At 48.9% G+C, this 19,234-nt stretch overlaps 1 protein-coding gene across 3 annotated transcripts in view; it reads right to left on the minus strand.

Annotated features, from left to right (window-relative positions):
- AACS (acetoacetyl-CoA synthetase) overlaps positions 1–6,197 on the minus strand; it is a 50,141-nt gene extending 43,944 nt beyond the window's left edge. For 2 of the 3 annotated variants that reach the window (XM_060118396.1, XM_060118395.1), the window contains exons 1-2: positions 5,908–6,197; positions 1,089–1,192 (exon numbers count right to left, since the gene is read on the minus strand). In XM_060118396.1, the coding sequence (XP_059974379.1) occupies positions 1,089–1,192; positions 5,908–6,040 (237 nt within the window). In that variant the 5' untranslated portion in view covers positions 6,041–6,197. The remainder of the gene's footprint in view (positions 1–1,088; positions 1,193–5,907) is intronic. The other variant, XM_060118394.1, reaches the window with a different exon arrangement.
- Between the last annotated feature and the right edge of the window lie 13,037 nt (positions 6,198–19,234).

Here is a 19,234-nt window from a genome sequence, read left to right on the forward strand (position 1 = left end):
TTGAGAGTCCGCCTGCCGATGCAGGGGACGCGGGTTCGTGCCCCGGTGCAGGAGGATCCCACATGCCGCGGAGCGGCTAGGCCCGTGAGCCGTGGCCACTGAGCCTACATATCCAGAGCCTGTGCTCCGCAACAGGAGAGGCCAAAACAGTGAGAGGCCCGCGTACTGCAAAAAAATAAAATAAAATAAAATCCAGGTAAATAACAAAACTACTGATAGTTTAAAAAACAATTACAGGGGGCTTCCCTGGTGGTGCAGTGGTTGAGAATCTGCCTGCCAATGCAGGGGACACAGGTTCGAGCCCTGGTCTGGTAAGATACCACATGCCGCAGAGCAACTAAGCCCATGCGCCACAACTACTGAGCCTGTGCTCTAGAGCCTGTGAGCCACAACTACTGAAGCCCACATGCCTAGAGCCCGTGCTCTGCAACAAGAGAAGCCATGAGAAGCCCGCGCACCACAACAAAGAGTAGCCCCCACTCACCGCAACTAGAGAAAGCCCGTGCGCAGCAATGAAGACCCAATGCAGCCAAAAATAAATAAATAAATAAATTTTTAAAAGAAAAAGCAATTACAGTATGGGGACTTCCCTGGTGGTCCAGTGGTTTAGACGCCACACTTCCATGGCGGGGGGCCCAGGTTCCATCCCTGATTGGGGAACTAAGATCCCGCAGGCCGCACAGTGCGGCCAAAAATAAATAAATTAAATTTTAAAAATGTGAATGTATGGAACATCACTGAACTGTACACTTTAAAATGGATAAAATGGTAAATTTTGTGTTATGTGTATTTTACCGCAATTCTAAAAAATTTTAATAAAATAAAAATATAGCGATGCCCTACTCTTCGGATCACTCAGATTCCCAGGACAAGGCCTGGGTCCACATGCATCGGGGGGCCTGGAGCCTGCAGAGTCCCCATGAGGTCCGTGACCCCAACACAATTTCCTGCCAACTCTCTAGGGCAATGACTTTTTCCCGCTGATGTGGGGATTTAAAAGAAGATATGATTTAGTCTTCCTCAAAATTAACACTTCATTTTGGATCAGAACCACGAAAAGATAATGTGTAAGCACAATCTCTACTTACCTCATCATACATGCGTGAGAAGACAATTCCACTGAATTTCCAGAACTCTGCCCAGAAGTCCGAATATGACTCAACTGACCAATGATATAAGTCATCATAGTTTTCTGAAACAAAAAAGAAAGAAAAAAAAGGCACATAACTCCGACAGATCTTAGGAGGAAAGTCTTGGTTCAGTGATGAGATGGATACACCTGAGGAGTTATGTGTGTCTGAGGGGTTCAAAGGCACCTGATGAGAGAGGGTCTTGGGAGCGCAGGGCATCTTAGTTTCTGTTAAAGCAAACCCACCACCGTTAGTCCCCAAATGAACAAAAGTCACGAGGCGGTGATTTTATATCTTAACCAGCATGCCTAAAAACCATGGACTCTGGACCCAGAAGGCCTGGGTTCAAATCCTGGCTTGGCCATTTATTAGCTGTGAGGCCTCAGGCAATCTATGTAAGTGCTTTTTAAGTCACCTTGGTCCTCACAAACTGCAAAGAGCTCCAGCACCAAAAACTCCTCTGGGCTGACACAAGAGATGGAGCAGGGCCTCCCCCTGAAGACCTGGAAGGCCCATCATCACAAAGGGCGCCACCACAGCATCCGGGAGGGCGGAGGATGTAACCAGCCTGCCGACCCGGGGAGCGAGCAGTCACAGCAGCGTCTCAGCATCGCGAGGACCCCAGCGGACGGCGGAGGAGCGGGTGGGCTTTGAGCGGAAACTTTCCCACCGTCCACGACTCAGCCAAGGGATCGACACGATTCTCCAGTCGAGCAGGGGCTCCTGGGGCTTCTGCCCACACGTGTCCCCCGCCGTCCCCCCCCAGCTCAGAGGCTGCTGTCTAGAAGCCCGGGGGACGGACCACCGGCACGTTTAGTTCAGTCTGCGCGATGCTCAGGAACTGAACGGGCTGATGTTAAATTCGGTTTCCAAATGAAGTGCAGGATTTCTGGCTTCTCCTGAGAAGACAGGACATCTGGCCATGGAAGCCGGCCAACGAGTGTCACCTCCTGGTATTTATGTCCCTGTGTCGTCACCTCCCCCCGTTGAGCCGGACTGTTAAGGAAATGACCGAGTGCACCTAGTGAGGCCGGGTCATAAGGTCCTAAGGACACTGCAGCTTCCGCCTTGATCACTTGCTCTGCAGGAAGCCAGTGGCCATGTTGTGAGGACACTCAAGCAGTCCTAGGCGGCGTGAAACAGAGGCCTCCCGCCCACGACCAGCACTGACTCACTGCCACGTGAGACGGCCCCTGGGAAGTGGGACTCCAGCCCCAGCCCACGGGTGGATGCAGCTACGGGAGACCCAGAGCCAGAACCAACAGCTAAGCCACTCCCAGAAGCCTGGCCCGCGGAAACTGAGAAATACTAAACATTTACCATTGTTTTATGTCACTAAGTCTTGGGGTGATTTGCAATGCAGCAATAGGTAGCTGATGCCCTGTCACTCCACACGGTGACAATCAGCTCAAGCAGGTAACAGCTGCCCCACCTGGCCCTTCACACACATGCGAGAGGCAACCTAACACAGCAGTGACGAGCAGCTCCACGGCTCACAGCTCCACGGCTCACAGCTGCGAGATCTCAGCCAAGACTTTGAGTTTCCACTTTCTCAGCTGGGAAATGAGATCAAAGCCACAGCTACTTAGCCAGGTTATTGAGCATTAAGTTAGTTAATCCGTGTAAAGTTCCCGAATGGGGCCTGGCGTGCAGGAAGTGCTCACTAAATATTAGCTGTTATTAATACCCCGTCACCTGCCTGGTCCCTGCAGGCATCCGAGTTTGTAAGCCTCGCTTGCCACTTCACCTGCTTCTTCCTCTCCATCTGTGAGAATTCTGACCAGCCTACACCTTCAAGTCTCAGCTCAAGATCCTGCCAGCCCTCTTCAACAGCATCCTGATAGACCCAGAGCTCAGAAGGCGGACAGCACGCACCCCTACGCCCACCGCTCAGCGCTGCTACCTTTGCACGAGCCTTCTCCCCACAAGTACACCTGAGCTGCTGGAGAACACAGACCAAGCCTTCTATTTGTTGGCCAGCTCTGTCCCAGAGGCTGGCACGCAGAGGCGAGTTGCAGTTTGTGGTATAAAGACACTTGAGGACTTCCCTGGCAGTCCAGTGGTTAAGACTCCATGCTTCCACTGCAGGGGGCACAGGCTCGATCCCCGGTCAGGGAACTAAGATCCCGCATGCTGCTCAGCCAAAAAAACAAAAATGCTCACAAATAAATGAACGGGCAAGACAGGCTGAAAGTCCAAATTACATGCACTTGGAGAGTAGAGGAAAGGAGAAAACGGTCAGAGAGAATAATCAGAGAGAAGGCAGCGTTTGAGTTGGTTCTTAAAGCAAAGACCAAAACGTCCAGGGCCAGGCCCACGGAAAGGAGAGAAGCAAGGTGGGTTAACTGTCAGTCATGGGAGAGGAGGAAAAGCAAAACACCAAGGTCTAAGCCACCCCCAGACCGAGAGAGGAGCCCCGCTCAGCTCAGCTGACGCCATCACGTGAGGACACAGACCCAGCAGCACGCGCCTTTGGGTTTTCAAAAGAAGTTGCAAACCTTACTTTTCCTATGCGGTCTTTCGGTGTGTGAGCCGCCCGAACTAAGTCTGCAGGCCCGACGTGGCCTGCAGGCCACCAGTCCCAGCCTTGACGGGCAGAGAGGAGCTGGGCAGGCAGACTGGGAGCTACTGATGCCTCTGCCAGTGTCTACTCAGCAAACCCCAGAGGCCAGGTGCGGGCGGGTGCTCGGGCCGATCATCTGTCACCCAGTGATACGGGTCCTCTCATTATGCCCATTTTACAGGTGAGGAAACCAAGGCTCAGGAGATCGGGTGACTTCCTTCTGATCACACAGCTAGGAAGTGGGGGAGCCACTTCAAAATCCCGGCAGTCAGGGCTTCCCTGGTGGCGCAGTGGTTGAGAATCTGCCTGCTAGTGCAGGGGACACGGGTTCGAGCCCTGGTCTGGGAGGATCCCACATGCCGTGGAGCAACTAGGCCCGTGAGCCACAACCACTGAGCCTGCGCGTCTGGAGCCTGTGCTCCGCAATAGGAAAGGCCGCGATAGTGAGAGGCCCGCGCACCGCGATGAAGAGTGGCCCCCGCTCGCCACAGCTAGAGAAAGCCCTCGCACAGAAACGAAGACCCAACACAGCCAAAAATAAGTAAATTAATTAATAAACTCCTACCCCCAACATCTTCTAAAAAAACCCAACTTCTTTCTCTAAAAAAAAAAAAAAATCCCGGCAGTCAGATTACAGCTCAGTCTCACGCACCTCACAGGACGGCCCTTCTGTGAACTCATTCTGTAAAGCAGCAGGGGGAAACAGCTGGCACCAAGGCACCATAACACAGAAGAACGCAGGTCCGCTCCTGGCTCTTCTTAGGAATCAAGTCGGTCCCCCAGGGAATTCCCTGGCGGTCCAGTGGTTAGGACTCCGCGCTTTCACCGCCGAGGGCCTGGGTTCAATCCCTGGTCGGGGAACTAAGATGCCACAAGCCGCACAGCGCGGCAAAAAAAAAAAAAAAAAAAAGTCTATCTCCCAATCCAACACACATTACCAACTACTACCTGAAAGAAGGCCCGGCGAGTAATAAGCCACACCTATCTACAGGGGCTCCCTGTCCAGGGAGCGGGAGGGCGGGAGAGGGATGCAGCTGGGCTAGCCAAGGGACGGGGCTCCGTGGAAGCTATGACATCCACCGTGCTGTCAACAAGGAGCCACTGTAAGCCCTGGAGCCCAGGCGTGACAAAGTCAGACCTGTGCATCAAGACTGCTCTGGCAAAGCCCGCACGCAGGCGGCACTGAACGGCAGAGGGAGGAAAAGCAGGAAGCGGGAAAACCAACCAGTTCAGGGAAGAGGAAAGGAGGTTCCCAGGGGAGATGCTGACACTGGGCTGGAAAGGGCACGACGTAAGAAGTCAGACGACCCACGTCTCCATTTCTGTGAGGTTCCCTGAGAACTGTGATGCCACCAACAGAAACACAGGAGTCCCTGCAGCCAAAGGAGGGGGCCAGAAGAGGAGGGAAAGGGCCCTAATGAGTTAAAAACCCCTGAGGCGGGGAGGGTGCAGGAGGTAGGTGGACCAGCCAGGTAGATGCGGGGGAAAGCGTCTCATCCGGAAAAGGGCCTCCTGGTCCAGGTCCACACCCAGCCAGGTGGCTCCTGAGGCCAGGGCGGCAGCTGGAAGGGAGGCCCTTGACTAGGTTCGGTTTGCAGCTGGGAGTGTAAACACGTGAGGGGATGGAGTCCGGCCCCAGTCGCAGAGGCAGACTCCTACCTGACCCCCCTTCTCCCCAGTGCCCAGAATCCATGCTGGCCTCTAAAAGAGCTAAAAGTCAGAAAGGCCCTGGGTCGGGGAGGAAGCCCCCAAGGCTGGAGGGCAAGGCCCCAGGGAGCACACCTCACAGGTAGGAATGCCTAGCAAGGGACCTCTCGGTCCACAGGGGTTCCAAGACCAGATGGGGAACCCTCTCAGGGAGATGGATACTGCAGTGAAGAGGAGACTGGCTCCCTGAAAGCAGAGGAGGTGACAACCCGCACAGACAAGGGGGCAAAACCGCAGTCAGAAGATGTCCCACCCCTGGGGAGGGGCCCCCCCGTCCAGCGGCTCGTCCAACCCCCAGAGGAGGGAAACTGGAAATCAGGAGACCATTCCAACAACTAGAAGGGACCCTGACACCAACGCCCAGGAAAAGGGGGCGCCCGGGACCCCAGGAGGAGGGTCCCTCTGTCAGGTGGTCCCTCGGACCCCCAAGGGGGGCGCCCGATTTCTGGAAGCTCCTGGCCCCGGGAGGTGGCCGGGGAGCCCCCAGAACGAGCGCCCCGCACTCACCCAGCGCCAGGCCGTAGGCGGCGCCCACGACCGCCCGGAAGCGGTCCATCTGCGTGTTCTTCTTGCTGTCAGGCTCCCACATCACCTGGCACTCCACGATCTCCTCCCGCCCAGTCCGCGGCTCCTTGGACATGGCTGCGACGGGCACGATCGGCGGGAAGGCCGGGGCTGCGCGGGGATGGAGACTGGGCCGCGGGCGGCGGCGGAGGCCGGGGCGCGGGACACGAGGCTGAGCGGAGCGGCCGACGTGGAGCAACGGCAAGAGGAGATGCAGCCCTAACTGGACTCTCAGCAGGCCCCGCCCCCGAAGGCCCCGCCCCCGAAGGCCCCGCCCCCGAAGGCTTCCGGTCGGAAGCGCTGACACGCCCCGAGTGTAACCTTCCGCGGGCGCCGCGCCTCTCAAAGGAGTGCTGCCGCCGGGACTAGAGCCTGAGCCCGCCGACCCGGTGGGGCTGCGCAGGCGCGTTGGGCCCGGGCTCCCCGACCTCACCTGGAGAGCGAAGCGGGTAAAGCAGCGCCGGAGGGCAAGAGCCAGAGGCCGCAGGCTCGTTCACGTGTTCATTCATTCACGATTGATTTATTCTTCACAGAGCGAAGCAAAATTCCTGCCCTTTGTCAACAAGAGATAAGGGATGGGGGACAGGTGTGGGGAGAAGCGGAGTCAATCAACAAATATTATACATTATATATATATGTCATACATAGTATAATATATACAATAAAAAACAGTATACCAATGAGTATCATAATATACATAATAGAGTAATATGTAGATATCACTCATATAATAAAAGTAATAAGTGCTATGAAAAATCAGGGGAGGGTAGAAAACATGGGAGGAGTGTTTCTATTTTAAAAAGCTTGTCAGGGAAGGTCCCATTCAAAAGGGTACTTCCATCAATAACTTGAAGAAGGAGTGAGCTATTTAGTATCGGGGAGAAAAGTTTCCAGGCAGAGGGAACAGCAGGTGCTAGGGTCCTGAGGCAGGAGAGTGTTGGATGTGGTTAGTGAACTAGCAGGGAGGCCAATGTCTTTCACTAGAGAGACCTAGAGTAGAAAACAAGGTCAATAACGGAAGAGGTGGAAGCTCAGGTGGGTCCTGGAGACCGTTGAAGACTTTGGTTTTACCCTGGGTGACATGAGAACATTGGAAGGTGGTGAACAGAAGGACACGCTCTGACTATAGCTGTCATAGGAATCCCTCTGGCTGCTGTGTTGAGAATAGCCTTCAGGAAGTAAGGATATAAGCAGGGGGCTGGTTACGATGATGTTGCAAGAGATGATGGTGGCTGTGGAGATGGAGGGAAAAATGGGATGGGATGTATTTTGAAGTTTTATTTACTGGAATCTTACTGAACGCTGGCACTGTGCTAGGGATCTTCCCATATTCCTCGTCGTTCTTTATTCTAACAGCAACCCAATCAGCTTCCCCCAATACAGTTTTTTGCAGTGTTGGAGTTTTAGGAAGCAACCCCCTACCTCCACCACTTAATCCTAAAGAGTGTCCATCTCCCAGTCACGACAAAGAAACATAGATTCTAACTTAAGACAGGGTGCTTCCAGAATATCCCCCTCCCCTGACCTCCAAGTTCTGGACCAATTCTAGCTCCATCTGCAAGTCATCTCCTTTGTGAAAGCATGAGTCCATCTCAACCAGAAGAAGACTCATCTGCGAGGGATTCATGTATGTATGTTCATCCCTTTAACACTGGAATGCACATTCCACGGGAGCAAAAACCCTGTCTAACTGGTCACCACAAGGTGCCCAGAGCCCGATCCATAGTAGGAACTCAAGAAACATTCATTCATTCAGAAATGCCCAGTGAGTAAACCCTGTGGGCTAGCAAGGGCGGGGGGCAGGGGGTGTGAGGAGTTCCACGGTGTAAAGCATAGACCCAGCCCTCATGGGGCATGGGATTCCAGAGTCTCACCAGTGGGCTGACAATTTCTCATGGAACAGGAGGGCTGGACTTATACACCTGACAGCCGCTTGGTTCATTCTTAATTCCTTCACCTCGGCGCCCCCCAACCAGGCACAGAACCTATAGGGGAACCTGAGGAGAAGTAAGCTACAGTCAAAATAACTGGCTAAGCCGAGGTCTCCTGGGGTCCCGGGCTCGGCCGGTGTTCTTTCTGCTTGCCCCACGTTGGCCACCAATGTTTCCATTGAACTCAATGGTCTTGAAATGGGTTTATCCACATACGCCTCTAAAAATAATTTTGAAAAATTGTATTCTCTCTTGTATAATTTCTAGTGGACATTTAACATTTTTCATCATAAATACAAATATTACATTTTGAAAACTTAAAAAAAAAATTAACAGGCTATTTGTCGTCACCCCTTGACACTCTCACCCTTTTCAGGCCCCTCCTCACTACCCCATATCCTTCTTAACAAGCTCAGAGAGGAGGAAAAGGAAGCAATTCAAGAAAGTTCTTCCCGTTTAAAATGAAAACAGAGTGGGGGAGGGATAAATTAGGAGTTTGGGATTAACATATACAGACTACTATATTTAAAATAGATAACCAACAAGGACGTACTGTATAGCACAGGGAACTCTACTCAATATTCGATAATAACTTATATGGAAAAAGCATCTGAAACAGAATGGATAGATGCATATGTACAACAATCATGTTGCTGAACACCTGAAGGTGACACAACACTGTAAATCAACTACACTCCAATAGAAAATAAAAATGAAATTAAAAATGATTAAATAAAATGGGAACAGAGCTGGAAGGACTTTCCTTTACCGAGAACCTTAAACTGTCTGTGGGTAACCTCGCTGGGGTCTCTACAGTTCCCATCTTCCCCATGTACCAGTAGCTTATTTAGTTATTTTTGTTAATTCTTCGCTCTGCGCTTTTAAAAAATATTTATTTATTTTTATTTCTTTATTTGTTTGTGCCGGGTCTTAGTTGCGGCACATGGGATCGTCGTTGCAGCAGGGGGCTCTTAGTTGCGGCTTGCGGGATCTAGTTCCCCAACTGGGGATTGAACCAGGGCCCCCTGCATCGGGAGCACGGAGTCTTAACCACTGCCCCACCAGGGACGTCCCCACATCTTTAAATGTCTATATATAGAGAGAGAGAGTTTGGAAGGTAAAACACGCAATCCTTGGAGCCCAGACAAGATGAAAGTAAGTTGTAGCAGAAAACTGATTTCCCCCAAGTCCTAACTAAAGGAGTCATGGAGTGGGACTCAAGGAAGAAGAGAGAAGACCTGCTGAGGCAAGACGCTGGCATATTTTCATTTCCAGCAGCTAGTGCCCAAGAGGTTCTCCCGGGCTGCTCCAGAAGAAAGGCGAAAGGGTTCTTCCAATCAGGGACTCAGCCAAGTTCCCTGAGTTTACCAGGTCAAAGGATTGTTTGAAAATTTGTTTTTCTCGCCTCCATGGTGTGGTTGCCTCAACTCGCCCCGCCCACCCATGGGGCTGTGGAAACCGGGAGGATGGTACCCAGGCCAGATGTGCCTGAAATGATGGCCCAGAGTTCAACCTCTCCACCTCCTCTCCAGCCCCAAGGGGAGAGCGGAGGAGAAGATGTGGCCACAACCCAAGGTCCTCACCAGGAATCGGGGTAAATAAATAGCGGGAGAGTCACCCGATGGAATCCATGGAGCAGATGTCGAAAGACGCTGTAATCTTGTCTGCTGTGTTCGTTTTTTATTTGGCCGCGCTGTGTGGCATGCTAGATCTTAGCTCCCCGACCAGGGATCAAACCTGTGCCCCCTGCAAGGGAAGGGCGGAGTCTTAACCACTCAACCACCAGGGAAGTCCCTGTGTTCCTATTTTTTATAAGGGGAATGTATTCGGTTATTCCTTGCAGTGTTAAAACTTATTATCTTGGTTCACCCGTCCATGCTCTGGCTCCCCCTTAGAATGTCAGCTCCATGAGATCTGGGTCTCTGTCAGTTTTGTATCATAGCCAAGAGAACAGCCTGGCGCTCCAAGGATGCTCCGTAAAGATAGGCAGAATCAATAAATAAAGGATCACGGTGTATGTAAGTACTTCCAAATGTCCATCCATGCTCAGAGCCCCCCCCCACTTCAAGCCTTCTCTTTCCTGGAGCCTAGAAAGAACGATTTCCATGGGCATGGTTTGGACATGGAACTCAATCACTCAACAAATTGTTTTTGATCGATACAAAAGCCTAGAATGCCTCAGAGGCTACAGGAGGGAGCAAGACAATCACAGCACGGCCCTTCCCCACATACACAAGGGCTTATGAATCAGGGACAGACAGAACAAGATAGAACCCTCAAGGTTAACACTCAAGGTCCTCTGGCTGGATGCTCCTCAATAGACTGAATAAGAGCTTCCCTGGTGGCGCAGTGGTTAAGAATCCACCTGCCGATGCAGGAAACACGGGTTCGAGCCCTGGTCCGGGAAGATCCCACATGCCTGCAGAGCAACTAAGCCCGTGCGCCACAACTACTGAGCCCGCGAGCCTAGAGCCCATGCTCTGCAACAAGAGAAGCCACCACAATGAGAAGACTGCGCACTGCAGCGAACAGGAGCCCCCGCTCTCCACAACTAGAGAAAGCCCGCGCACAGCAAGGAAGACCCAACACAGCCAAAAATAAATAAATTAAATAAGTAAATTTTTTTTAAAAAGACTGAAGAAGAATAGATTCATGAAGCATATTTTCTATATTCAAGGAAAAATCAGAAGACTATGTTCTTACTCAACAAATCTAATTCAAGAAGATGAAGCCATAAAACCTATTGTGTTTTCTTTGTTTGTTTCTTTAAGGCTCTTGATTGCTTTAATCATTTACGAATTTTCATGAAAATTTTACATTCGCAGAATATTAAATCTGCATGCAAAGAAAGATTATTTGCTTTTATTAATGATTTTTAAAACAATACATTGGTATTTATTAAGAACTTTCATACCTGTTCCAAAATATTTTTTATTAACTGCATTATAGCTGGATTAAGTCACCGTTTTGAAAGTGACCACAGCGATTGTGAATGAGGTCAGATGAAGCACACATTTTTTAAAAACCAGTAGCAAAATTTCACAGTGATGATCTCGGACAGGCAGCGAGTGGTGGCATGAAGCGAGATCTTAATTCCCTGCCCGGGACTTGAAGGTGGGGAGCCTGGAGGAAAACCAGGAATCGCAGCCACCACACCCCCTGGCTCTTGCCCCCAGTGAAAAATGCATTTCTCATGGAGGCAAAACTGTAAAAACAGGTACAAAGTTTATTATTAGGGACATTGCACAACAACAAGTGGGAGAGCACACAGAGAAACAGCTTCTTTAGTTAAGACGGAAGCAGGGCAGAGACGCACACCCAAAGAGCAAGGGTGTGGGTGTCCCCCCTAACGAGGAGGACCCCAGTAAAGAGGCGGTAAAGTCACTTATATAGGGCAGGTCTTCCGGGTCTCTGTTCACCTCTGGCCAACTATCTGGTTTCTTTCTCCACACCTGTCCTGCCCTAGGACCTTCCCCAGCATGCGTGCGCAGCTTCTTTCCAACATGGATTACAGCCCGGACGCCTATGCGACGACCTTAGCATCACCTATTATGGGATGGTGTCCCCTCATTTTTGACCCCCAAGGAGCTTTTCTGCGCATGTGCAATGTCTCCCTTGCCCCAAGGATCAGAGATGTATGACCTCTTGACCTTTTAACAGGATCTAGTCCCACTCTGTTCCTGCCATAAAAATGTCCAATGTCTGGTTATTTACCCTATTTCTATTGCTGGTTTTTATATTGAGGTGCAGGTCTCTAAATATAGACAGGAGTCTGGTCATAAATATGTAGTGCTGGAGCCTGTTTGCCTCTTGCTTCAGCAAATGTAAACAGGGGGCTGGGAATGAATGTCTGGCCTGGAGCCCATCTTCTTCTCCCCCCAAGAAGTGTGAACAATAAAGTGTGAACAGGAAGCCAGTTGTAAACGTCTATAGCCTGGAGCCCATCTACCTCCTGCCTCAGTGTGATCGCCTATGGAAGTGCCAAATAAGTACTTTTCTCATGATTTCATTCAGAACTGAAAGCTTTCACGGATATGTTGAATTTGACATACACTCTGATGAAGGGCAAATACATATAAAAGAAATGAAAAGTGGGTGAATATTTTCGGTGGTATACAGAGGCATGAGCTGAGGCAGGGGAAATGCAAGGCTCATTTGGTTACAAAAATCATGAGTAGGAGAATGGGATGAAATTTTATCAGTGGCTTTCACATAAAACCTGTTTTTTGATAAATTGGTAAATCTGGCCAATTCTGCTAACCCAGTGAATTGCTTATTTGGCACATTGGCATTTGGCAAATTGGTTTTGGATGAATTGGACCACTTCTGGTATCACCGGACATAGACATTTGTTATTAGTTCAACTGCCATCCCCTCCCTTAGGCCTTCCCCAGCCAGCCAACAATTAGATACACCTTCCTTCCCCTTCCCCAAGCTACAAGTATTTCATTCTGCTTCCTTCATAGTCTAAGTCTAAATCATTCTGATTATTAATTTCTTTACTTTTCTCTATTCTGTCTTCTCCCACTGCCATGAAATTCCATGAAAGCAGGGTCCCTTCTCCTTGTGGTGGCACGTGGCAGGCAGGAAATATGTGTCACATGAATGCAAATGTCCCCTACAGCTCACTGATCTCTACCACTTGATAAATGGAATATTTGTAAATGGAATATTTCCTGCCACATCAATAAACAAAGGATGTCACAGTCATCAAAGATTGCAACCCTCTAATGTGAGCCTGTGAGCCTGAAGAAACTCAGGATGTGAAAATAGAGGATACTGGCCCCAGAGAGCTGAGGTGCATATCCAAGGAATGATTTCAGTGAGCCCAGACTCTTGCATCTTACCAGACAGAGAAAAGCGCTAAATCCCTTAACTTGAGAAGTCTGGTTTTCTTTAATTAACGAGAATCTTTTGACATTCCCAGCTACCCGCCCTTTGTTGCAAAACTCCTATATATCCTGGCTCCCCCCTCGCCTCCTTGGAGCAGGTTCTCAGAGTTATCTGAAGCGCTCTCTCCCGGGCTGCAGTCTTCATTTTGCCCCAAATAAAACTTAACTCGCAACTCTTAACGTTGTTCATTTTTTTAAGGCAAATACCCAGAGGGCACAGGCCACTTTCTTGTGCTTTCTGTATGACGTTCAGCCACTCAAGATCACCCACAACTCGGTGATACACTATGTACTGGGGTTTAAGACAGCCCTAATCCTTATTAGCCAAGTGCTTCTGGTGAAAGAGGTATTCCTGCAAGCAGAGGCCTCATTTAATCGTACGGATTTAAACCAGCCATACAAGTCCTCTAAGGCTTGCCATGGTTTCCTCTCTATACTCTCTTTTTTTTTTTTTTTGCAGTACGCGGGCCTCTCACTGTTGTGGCCTCTCCCATTGTGGAGCACAGGCTCCGGATGCGCAGGCTCAGCGGCCATGGCTCACGGGCCCAGCCGCTCCGCGGCATGTGGGATCTTCCCCAACCGGGGCACGAACCCGTATCCCCTGCATCGGCAGGCGGACTGTCAACCACTGCGCCACCAGGGAAGCCCTCTATATTGTTTTTAACAGGGCAAGAAACCGTGACCAGATGAGGCGACTTGCCACCCTCTGGCTTGATTTGGCTTCTTATGTATTTACAAAGTTCATTCTTCAGGAGCCAGGCTCCCAGGAGGACTGTATTTCCTAAAAACTTGTCTCTAGTGCAGTCAGGGGGCACAAATGGTGAAGGGGGGAGATAGATGGTGTAATAAGATGCAGAGAAATCTTATTTACACACACACACACGCTTCCCCCACCATTTCATTGTAGGTGGTTACAATTCAAAATACGGCCCAGACTCTCCACCCTAATGGCCTTTTCACCCACCGCGCTAATCACCATCTGAAACTAAGTCCTTGGTGTGCCTCCAGGGCAGCACTTGGTTCTTGCCCATCGGCTGCCGGGACAAAGTAGCAGTTCAATAAATACTTACGGGGAGATGAAAGATACTGAGGGTTCAGAATTTGGCTGTCTGTATTATAAGTCTCTACTGGGCATTTCTTTTGGAAATTTCGGGCAATTGAAATCTTTTATTTTTATTAGCGTTCTTTTACTTATTGTGTGCATTTGTACTCGAGATTCTTTTGTTTTTGTTTTTTAAACTTTTAGGATGCCACGAAAGAGTCTGAATTTGCTGGAGGGGGTCCTTAGAAGGAGCGAAAGCGCCCTCTGGACAAAGCCGCCGGCCTCCGTCCCCTTCTCCTCCAGCTGGCACGACAGCACTATCTTCGCCCTCTCCCAAGATACCGGACCCCACCCCGACCCTAACGGAAGTCTAACCGGGCGCTGCCAACTCAGACAGGAGGCCGCGCCCGCGGCGGCGGCGGAGGGATCTGAGTCGCACGGTCGAACCACACTCCAGATCGCACACTGATTGGCTGGCAGCGAACTGGCCTCGCATCAGCCCAGGCCGCCGCACCTAGGAAGGCGGGCCAGAGCGCCACCAATCGCAAGGCGTTGCGGTGCATCGAGGCCGCGCCTCTCAGCCAATCGAAAAGGGGATTCGGAAAAAGCCGTGCCCAATTGGCGCTGGGCCGCGGGGCGGGGTCATACTTCGACCTCTGAGGCGGAGTGCTGTCACCTTGATAACTCAGTCGTGCAGCAACTGTTTGTCTCCCCCAATCCCAGAATATTCACTGTTGACCTTACTGAGTCACAGCTCCGAGCTCGACTCCTGTGGGGCTAAAGGGGGGATTTGCGTCTGAAGTGTCTGGGACATGCTTAGTCTTTCATGTAGATGTTCAGATGTGTATAGTGGGCTCCTAGTATGTGCGAGACTCAATGCACTGGGGGAATCAGGGGGAACCCGACAAAGTCCGGTGGGAAGAAAGTGAACAAATTCATCAGATCACTCAAGTTAGTGAGAGGTGCCCGAAGATAATAAAGTCACAGATTAGAGAGTGGCGGGGGGTGGAGGTGAGGAGGGGGCTACTTTTGATGTGGGCATGGTCTGAGTTAACCTTTGGGCTCTTTAGAATTACAGATGTGATCCATGCCGGAGGCAGTTTTCCACCATCCCCTCTGCTTGGCTTTGCGGCAAGCAGAGGTGTGGGACCCGCAGACTGGATGCCGCAAACGCAGGTGCCTCCAAGGGGATGTGAAGGTCTCCCTGCCCCAGTTGGTCCGACCACACTCATTCCCCCTCCTGAAGACAAAATGGGCTTGAGAAGCTATCAGGTGGCCTCTTTAGGGCAGGACCGGGATACGTTTGTGTTTCGTACACGCACATATCTTAGGTTTCCTAAGTTGTGCTGCCTTGGGGTGAGGTCTGAGGAGCTGAGGGATCTTGCAAAGGTGACTGTGGTCGGATCCCATGACACGACTAAGCGATGCAGGCATTTCAAGGCAGCCCTGAGTCTTGTTGGAGACTTAGATCTTCACTTCCTTGCAGAATGCCCCACCGCCCCAAGGACAAAACCTTAGAAAAATGACTCTGCTTTTCCTTACAGGAACTCAATCTTTCAACATTTATGGAGCATTTCTTCTCTAAATAGTAATACACTACCTACCCAAACTCAGAGGCTGAGAAAGAGGACCAAGCCACTTACATATTTTTGTGTATAGGATAAAAAAAAGTGAAGAAATGCTGGAACTGGGTTATTAGTTAAATGTCTCTCTTTTCTTTTTGCCACCCAGCTTGTGGGATCTCAGTTCGCTGACCAGGGATTGAACCCATGCGAGGGCAGTGAAAGCACTGAACCTTAACCACTAGACCACAAGGGAACTCCCAGAAATGCCTATTTTAAATGTTTATATTTAATAAAATAATGCTTTCAGTTAATGCTAATTATTTTAATACAATGTTGGAATATATACACAACGCAATGCTTTGTGCTATTCGGGGGAAATTTTTAGGATTTATTAAAGACTTTGATTATTATGTACTTACAACAGACAGTGTGTTTAAAGTCGTGTGATGAAAATGGTATACTTGCAAAACAGTGAATCTGTGACTGTAGAAATAATCACTCTTAGAGATAAGTTCACAGGCTAACTTGAGACTTTTGTGAAGGTGGGAGCCAGAGCCAAATTAACATAAATATATACACGTGACTGAAAATACTAAAGTAGAAGAAGGAGGAAAGTGACACTCCAGTCATATAACTCTAGAAATAAAAAGATAATTTAACCTGAGTTCATAGCTTCTAGCTCTGATAAGGCTCCATGATGATCTGTTTCCTTTTCTGTTATTTTCTCCAGTTCTGTTGTCTTTTTTTTTTTTTTTTTTTTTCATTTTTTGGTCATGCCTTGCCACTTGCAGGATCTCAGTTCCCCGACCAGGGATTGAACCCAGGCCCTTGGCAGTGAAAGCGCCCAGTCCTAACCGCTGGACCACCGAGGAATTCCCATCCAGTTCTGTTCTTTGAAACATTTTCTAAACATACAGATATGTATAGAATATGTATGTATAGCTAGCTTATATTTGCATTCTCAGATTTCTAAAATCAGCTCTTTTTAATGGTGGTATTATTTTCTGACCAGCCTTATAAATAAAGACTTGCAATCATTGAAATAAAACACTTCCAGAAGAATTTCAACACAGAAAAACAAATGTAAGAGAGGAAAGAATTCATTGTCATAACGCAGGGCAAACTGTAGGCACTCAATACGTATTTATTCACTGATATACATTTTTACCCATAATCTGATAGGGGCCTTTCTGACCATTGTCTAGACCTGAACAGGTTTCATCATTCATCCTTTCTTTAGATTCCTTTTCTTTCTCCAATTGGTTGACACTTAAATGCTGATTTCATTCTCTTTTATGAGATAACTTCTTTTTTTAAAAATAAATTTATTTATTATATATATTTATTTTTGGCTGTGTTGAGTCTTCGTTGCTGCGCGGACTTTCTCTAGTTGCGGCAAGGGGGCCTACTCTTTGTTGAGGTGCGTGGGCTTCTCATTGCAGTGGCTTCTCCTGTTGCAGAGCATGGGCTCCAGGTGTGCGGGCTTCAGTAGTTGTGGCACATGGGCTCAGTAGTTGTGGCTCGTGGGCTCTAGAGCGCAGGCTTAGTAGTTGTGGCGCACGGGCTTAGTTGCTCTGTGGCATGTGGGATCTTCCTGGATCAGGGCTGGAACCTCTGTCCCCTGCATTGACAGGCGGATTCTTAACCACTGCCCACCAGGGAAGCCCTATGAGATAACTTCTTTGCAGAAGTTTCTTTCACTAATTCTGTTAATTTTTTTTTTTTTCCGCACCATGTGGCATGTAGGATCTTCATTCCCAGACCAGGGATCAAACCCGTGCTCCCTGTAGTGGATGTGTGGAGTCTTAACCATTGGACTGCCAGGGAAGTCCCTAATTCTGTTAATTTTTGATTTCATGGCCTGTAATTTACATTTTCCCAATGCTTACATTTTATGATTTAATCAACATCCAATTCACAGTAGCCTGCCAATGTTGCAGTCAAGTATAGGTTTAAGAATGAGAAAAAAAATCTGAATTCAGCAGTAATTGGAAGTAATTGGCATTACCTCTTTAGTGACTATAAGGATAGAAGTCATAGCTGGCTATGGGTGAGTGTTTTGAATATGAAATCCAGTTGTTGAAACTTTTATATTATAAGATGCTGTTTCCCTCCTCTACCTGCTGCTAAATTATAAGACCTAATGCTAACATGATCAAGGTGTGTTCCAGACTTGTAAACTTGCCTGTTGTGAGAAAGTAATCTTTAAAAAGTGTTTGGAGGGCTTCCCTGGTGGCGCAGTGGTTGAGAGTCCGCCTGCCGATGCAGGGGACACGGGTTCGTGCCCCAGTCCGGGAAGATCCCACATGCCGCGGAGCGGCTGGGCCCGTGGGCCATGGCCGCTGAGCCTGCGCGTCCGGAGCCTGTGCTCCACAACGGGAGAGGCTACAGTAGTGAGAGGCCCACGTACCGCAAAAAAAAATAAAATAAAATAAAAAATAAAAAGTGTTTGGAGCCTCTCGGTCATGGCAGAATGTCCAGTGGTTCCACAGGACAAGAAAATAGAGCGCTGAATACTTAACATACTCTTGAGACTCTGGAGGAGATGCTGAGCTGTGGGCATAGCTGCAGACACTCAGCCAGCGCCAGGACATGGGCCTGCACACCTTTGCCACAGAACACACAAAATCTTAGTGCACATACACCACTGAAGAATAATCCCAAATCCCTGGGCCCTGAATGAAATTGGCCTGCCTTAAGGAGCCCTGGGATTAAATACTACCACTTTTAATTTCACTCTGGTTAATAATGCTAAGCCTCATTGTGTTGCAACTGGAATAGATGGGACAAATGACATGTTTGGGGGAAAAAAAACAAGCAAGCTTATCCATTAGACCAGGGGTCCCCAACCCCTGGGCCGTGGACCAGTACTGGTCCTCGGCCTGTTAGGAACCGGGCCGCACAGCAGGAGGTGAGCGGAGAGCGAGTGAAGCTTCATCTGCCACTCCCCATCGCTCCCCATGGCTCACATTACCGCCTGAGCCATCTCTCCACCCCCTTGCCTTTTGTGGAAAAATTGTCTTCGATGAAACCGGTCCCTGGTGACAGAAAGGTTGGGGACCGCTGCATTAGACTAATGATGTAAATGCACCTTTTTGTTCAATCACCATAGATTGGTTTCCGATTTTCTGCACCAAGGGAAAGATGGGTAAAATGAAATTAACAGCCTAGTTCCTAGAAGACTATCGGCAAAACTAAACACTCAATAACAATATATTGTGTTATGTCATGTAACAGTGTTATATTGTGTTACATAATAATGTTAATAGTTTTATATTTGTACTAAGTGCAACCACTTGCATAAAAATCACAGAAACACAATGGGCACATAAGGTAAATAAGTCAATTTAGGAAGTGCAGCCATTGATCAGAACAAATTTACCAATGTCCTTAATAAAGGAATAAGGGAATGGTTAAATAAATTGTGGTATATCCATAAAATGGGGTACTATCAGCCAAAGAATGGTATAGCAAACTGAGGTGTATGTACAAAGAAACAAACAAAAAACAGGGTCCAGAAAAGTGTGTATAATATATTATTATTTGTTAAATAATGGTATATGCATACCTACTACTGCAGGCATTTGTCATCCCTAGCAGGAGTCATAAGAAACTGATGAAGGTGTCGCCTTGGGGAGGAGAATGTGGTGGTCGGGGGCAGGGCAGGAGCAGGACCTGGTGTTCACCCAACACCCTTTTGTTCCTCTGAACTGTGTACTATGGGATCGTTTAACTTTGCCAGCAGGTCTTGTACTTTCTGGTTTCAGGACTGCTATAGATGGAATGTCTGTGTTCCCTCAAATTCACATATTGAAACCCAACCCCCAATGTGATTGTATT

Source organism: Mesoplodon densirostris, chromosome 15 (genome assembly GCF_025265405.1).
Source record: "Mesoplodon densirostris isolate mMesDen1 chromosome 15, mMesDen1 primary haplotype, whole genome shotgun sequence".
NCBI lineage: Eukaryota > Metazoa > Chordata > Mammalia > Artiodactyla > Ziphiidae > Mesoplodon > Mesoplodon densirostris.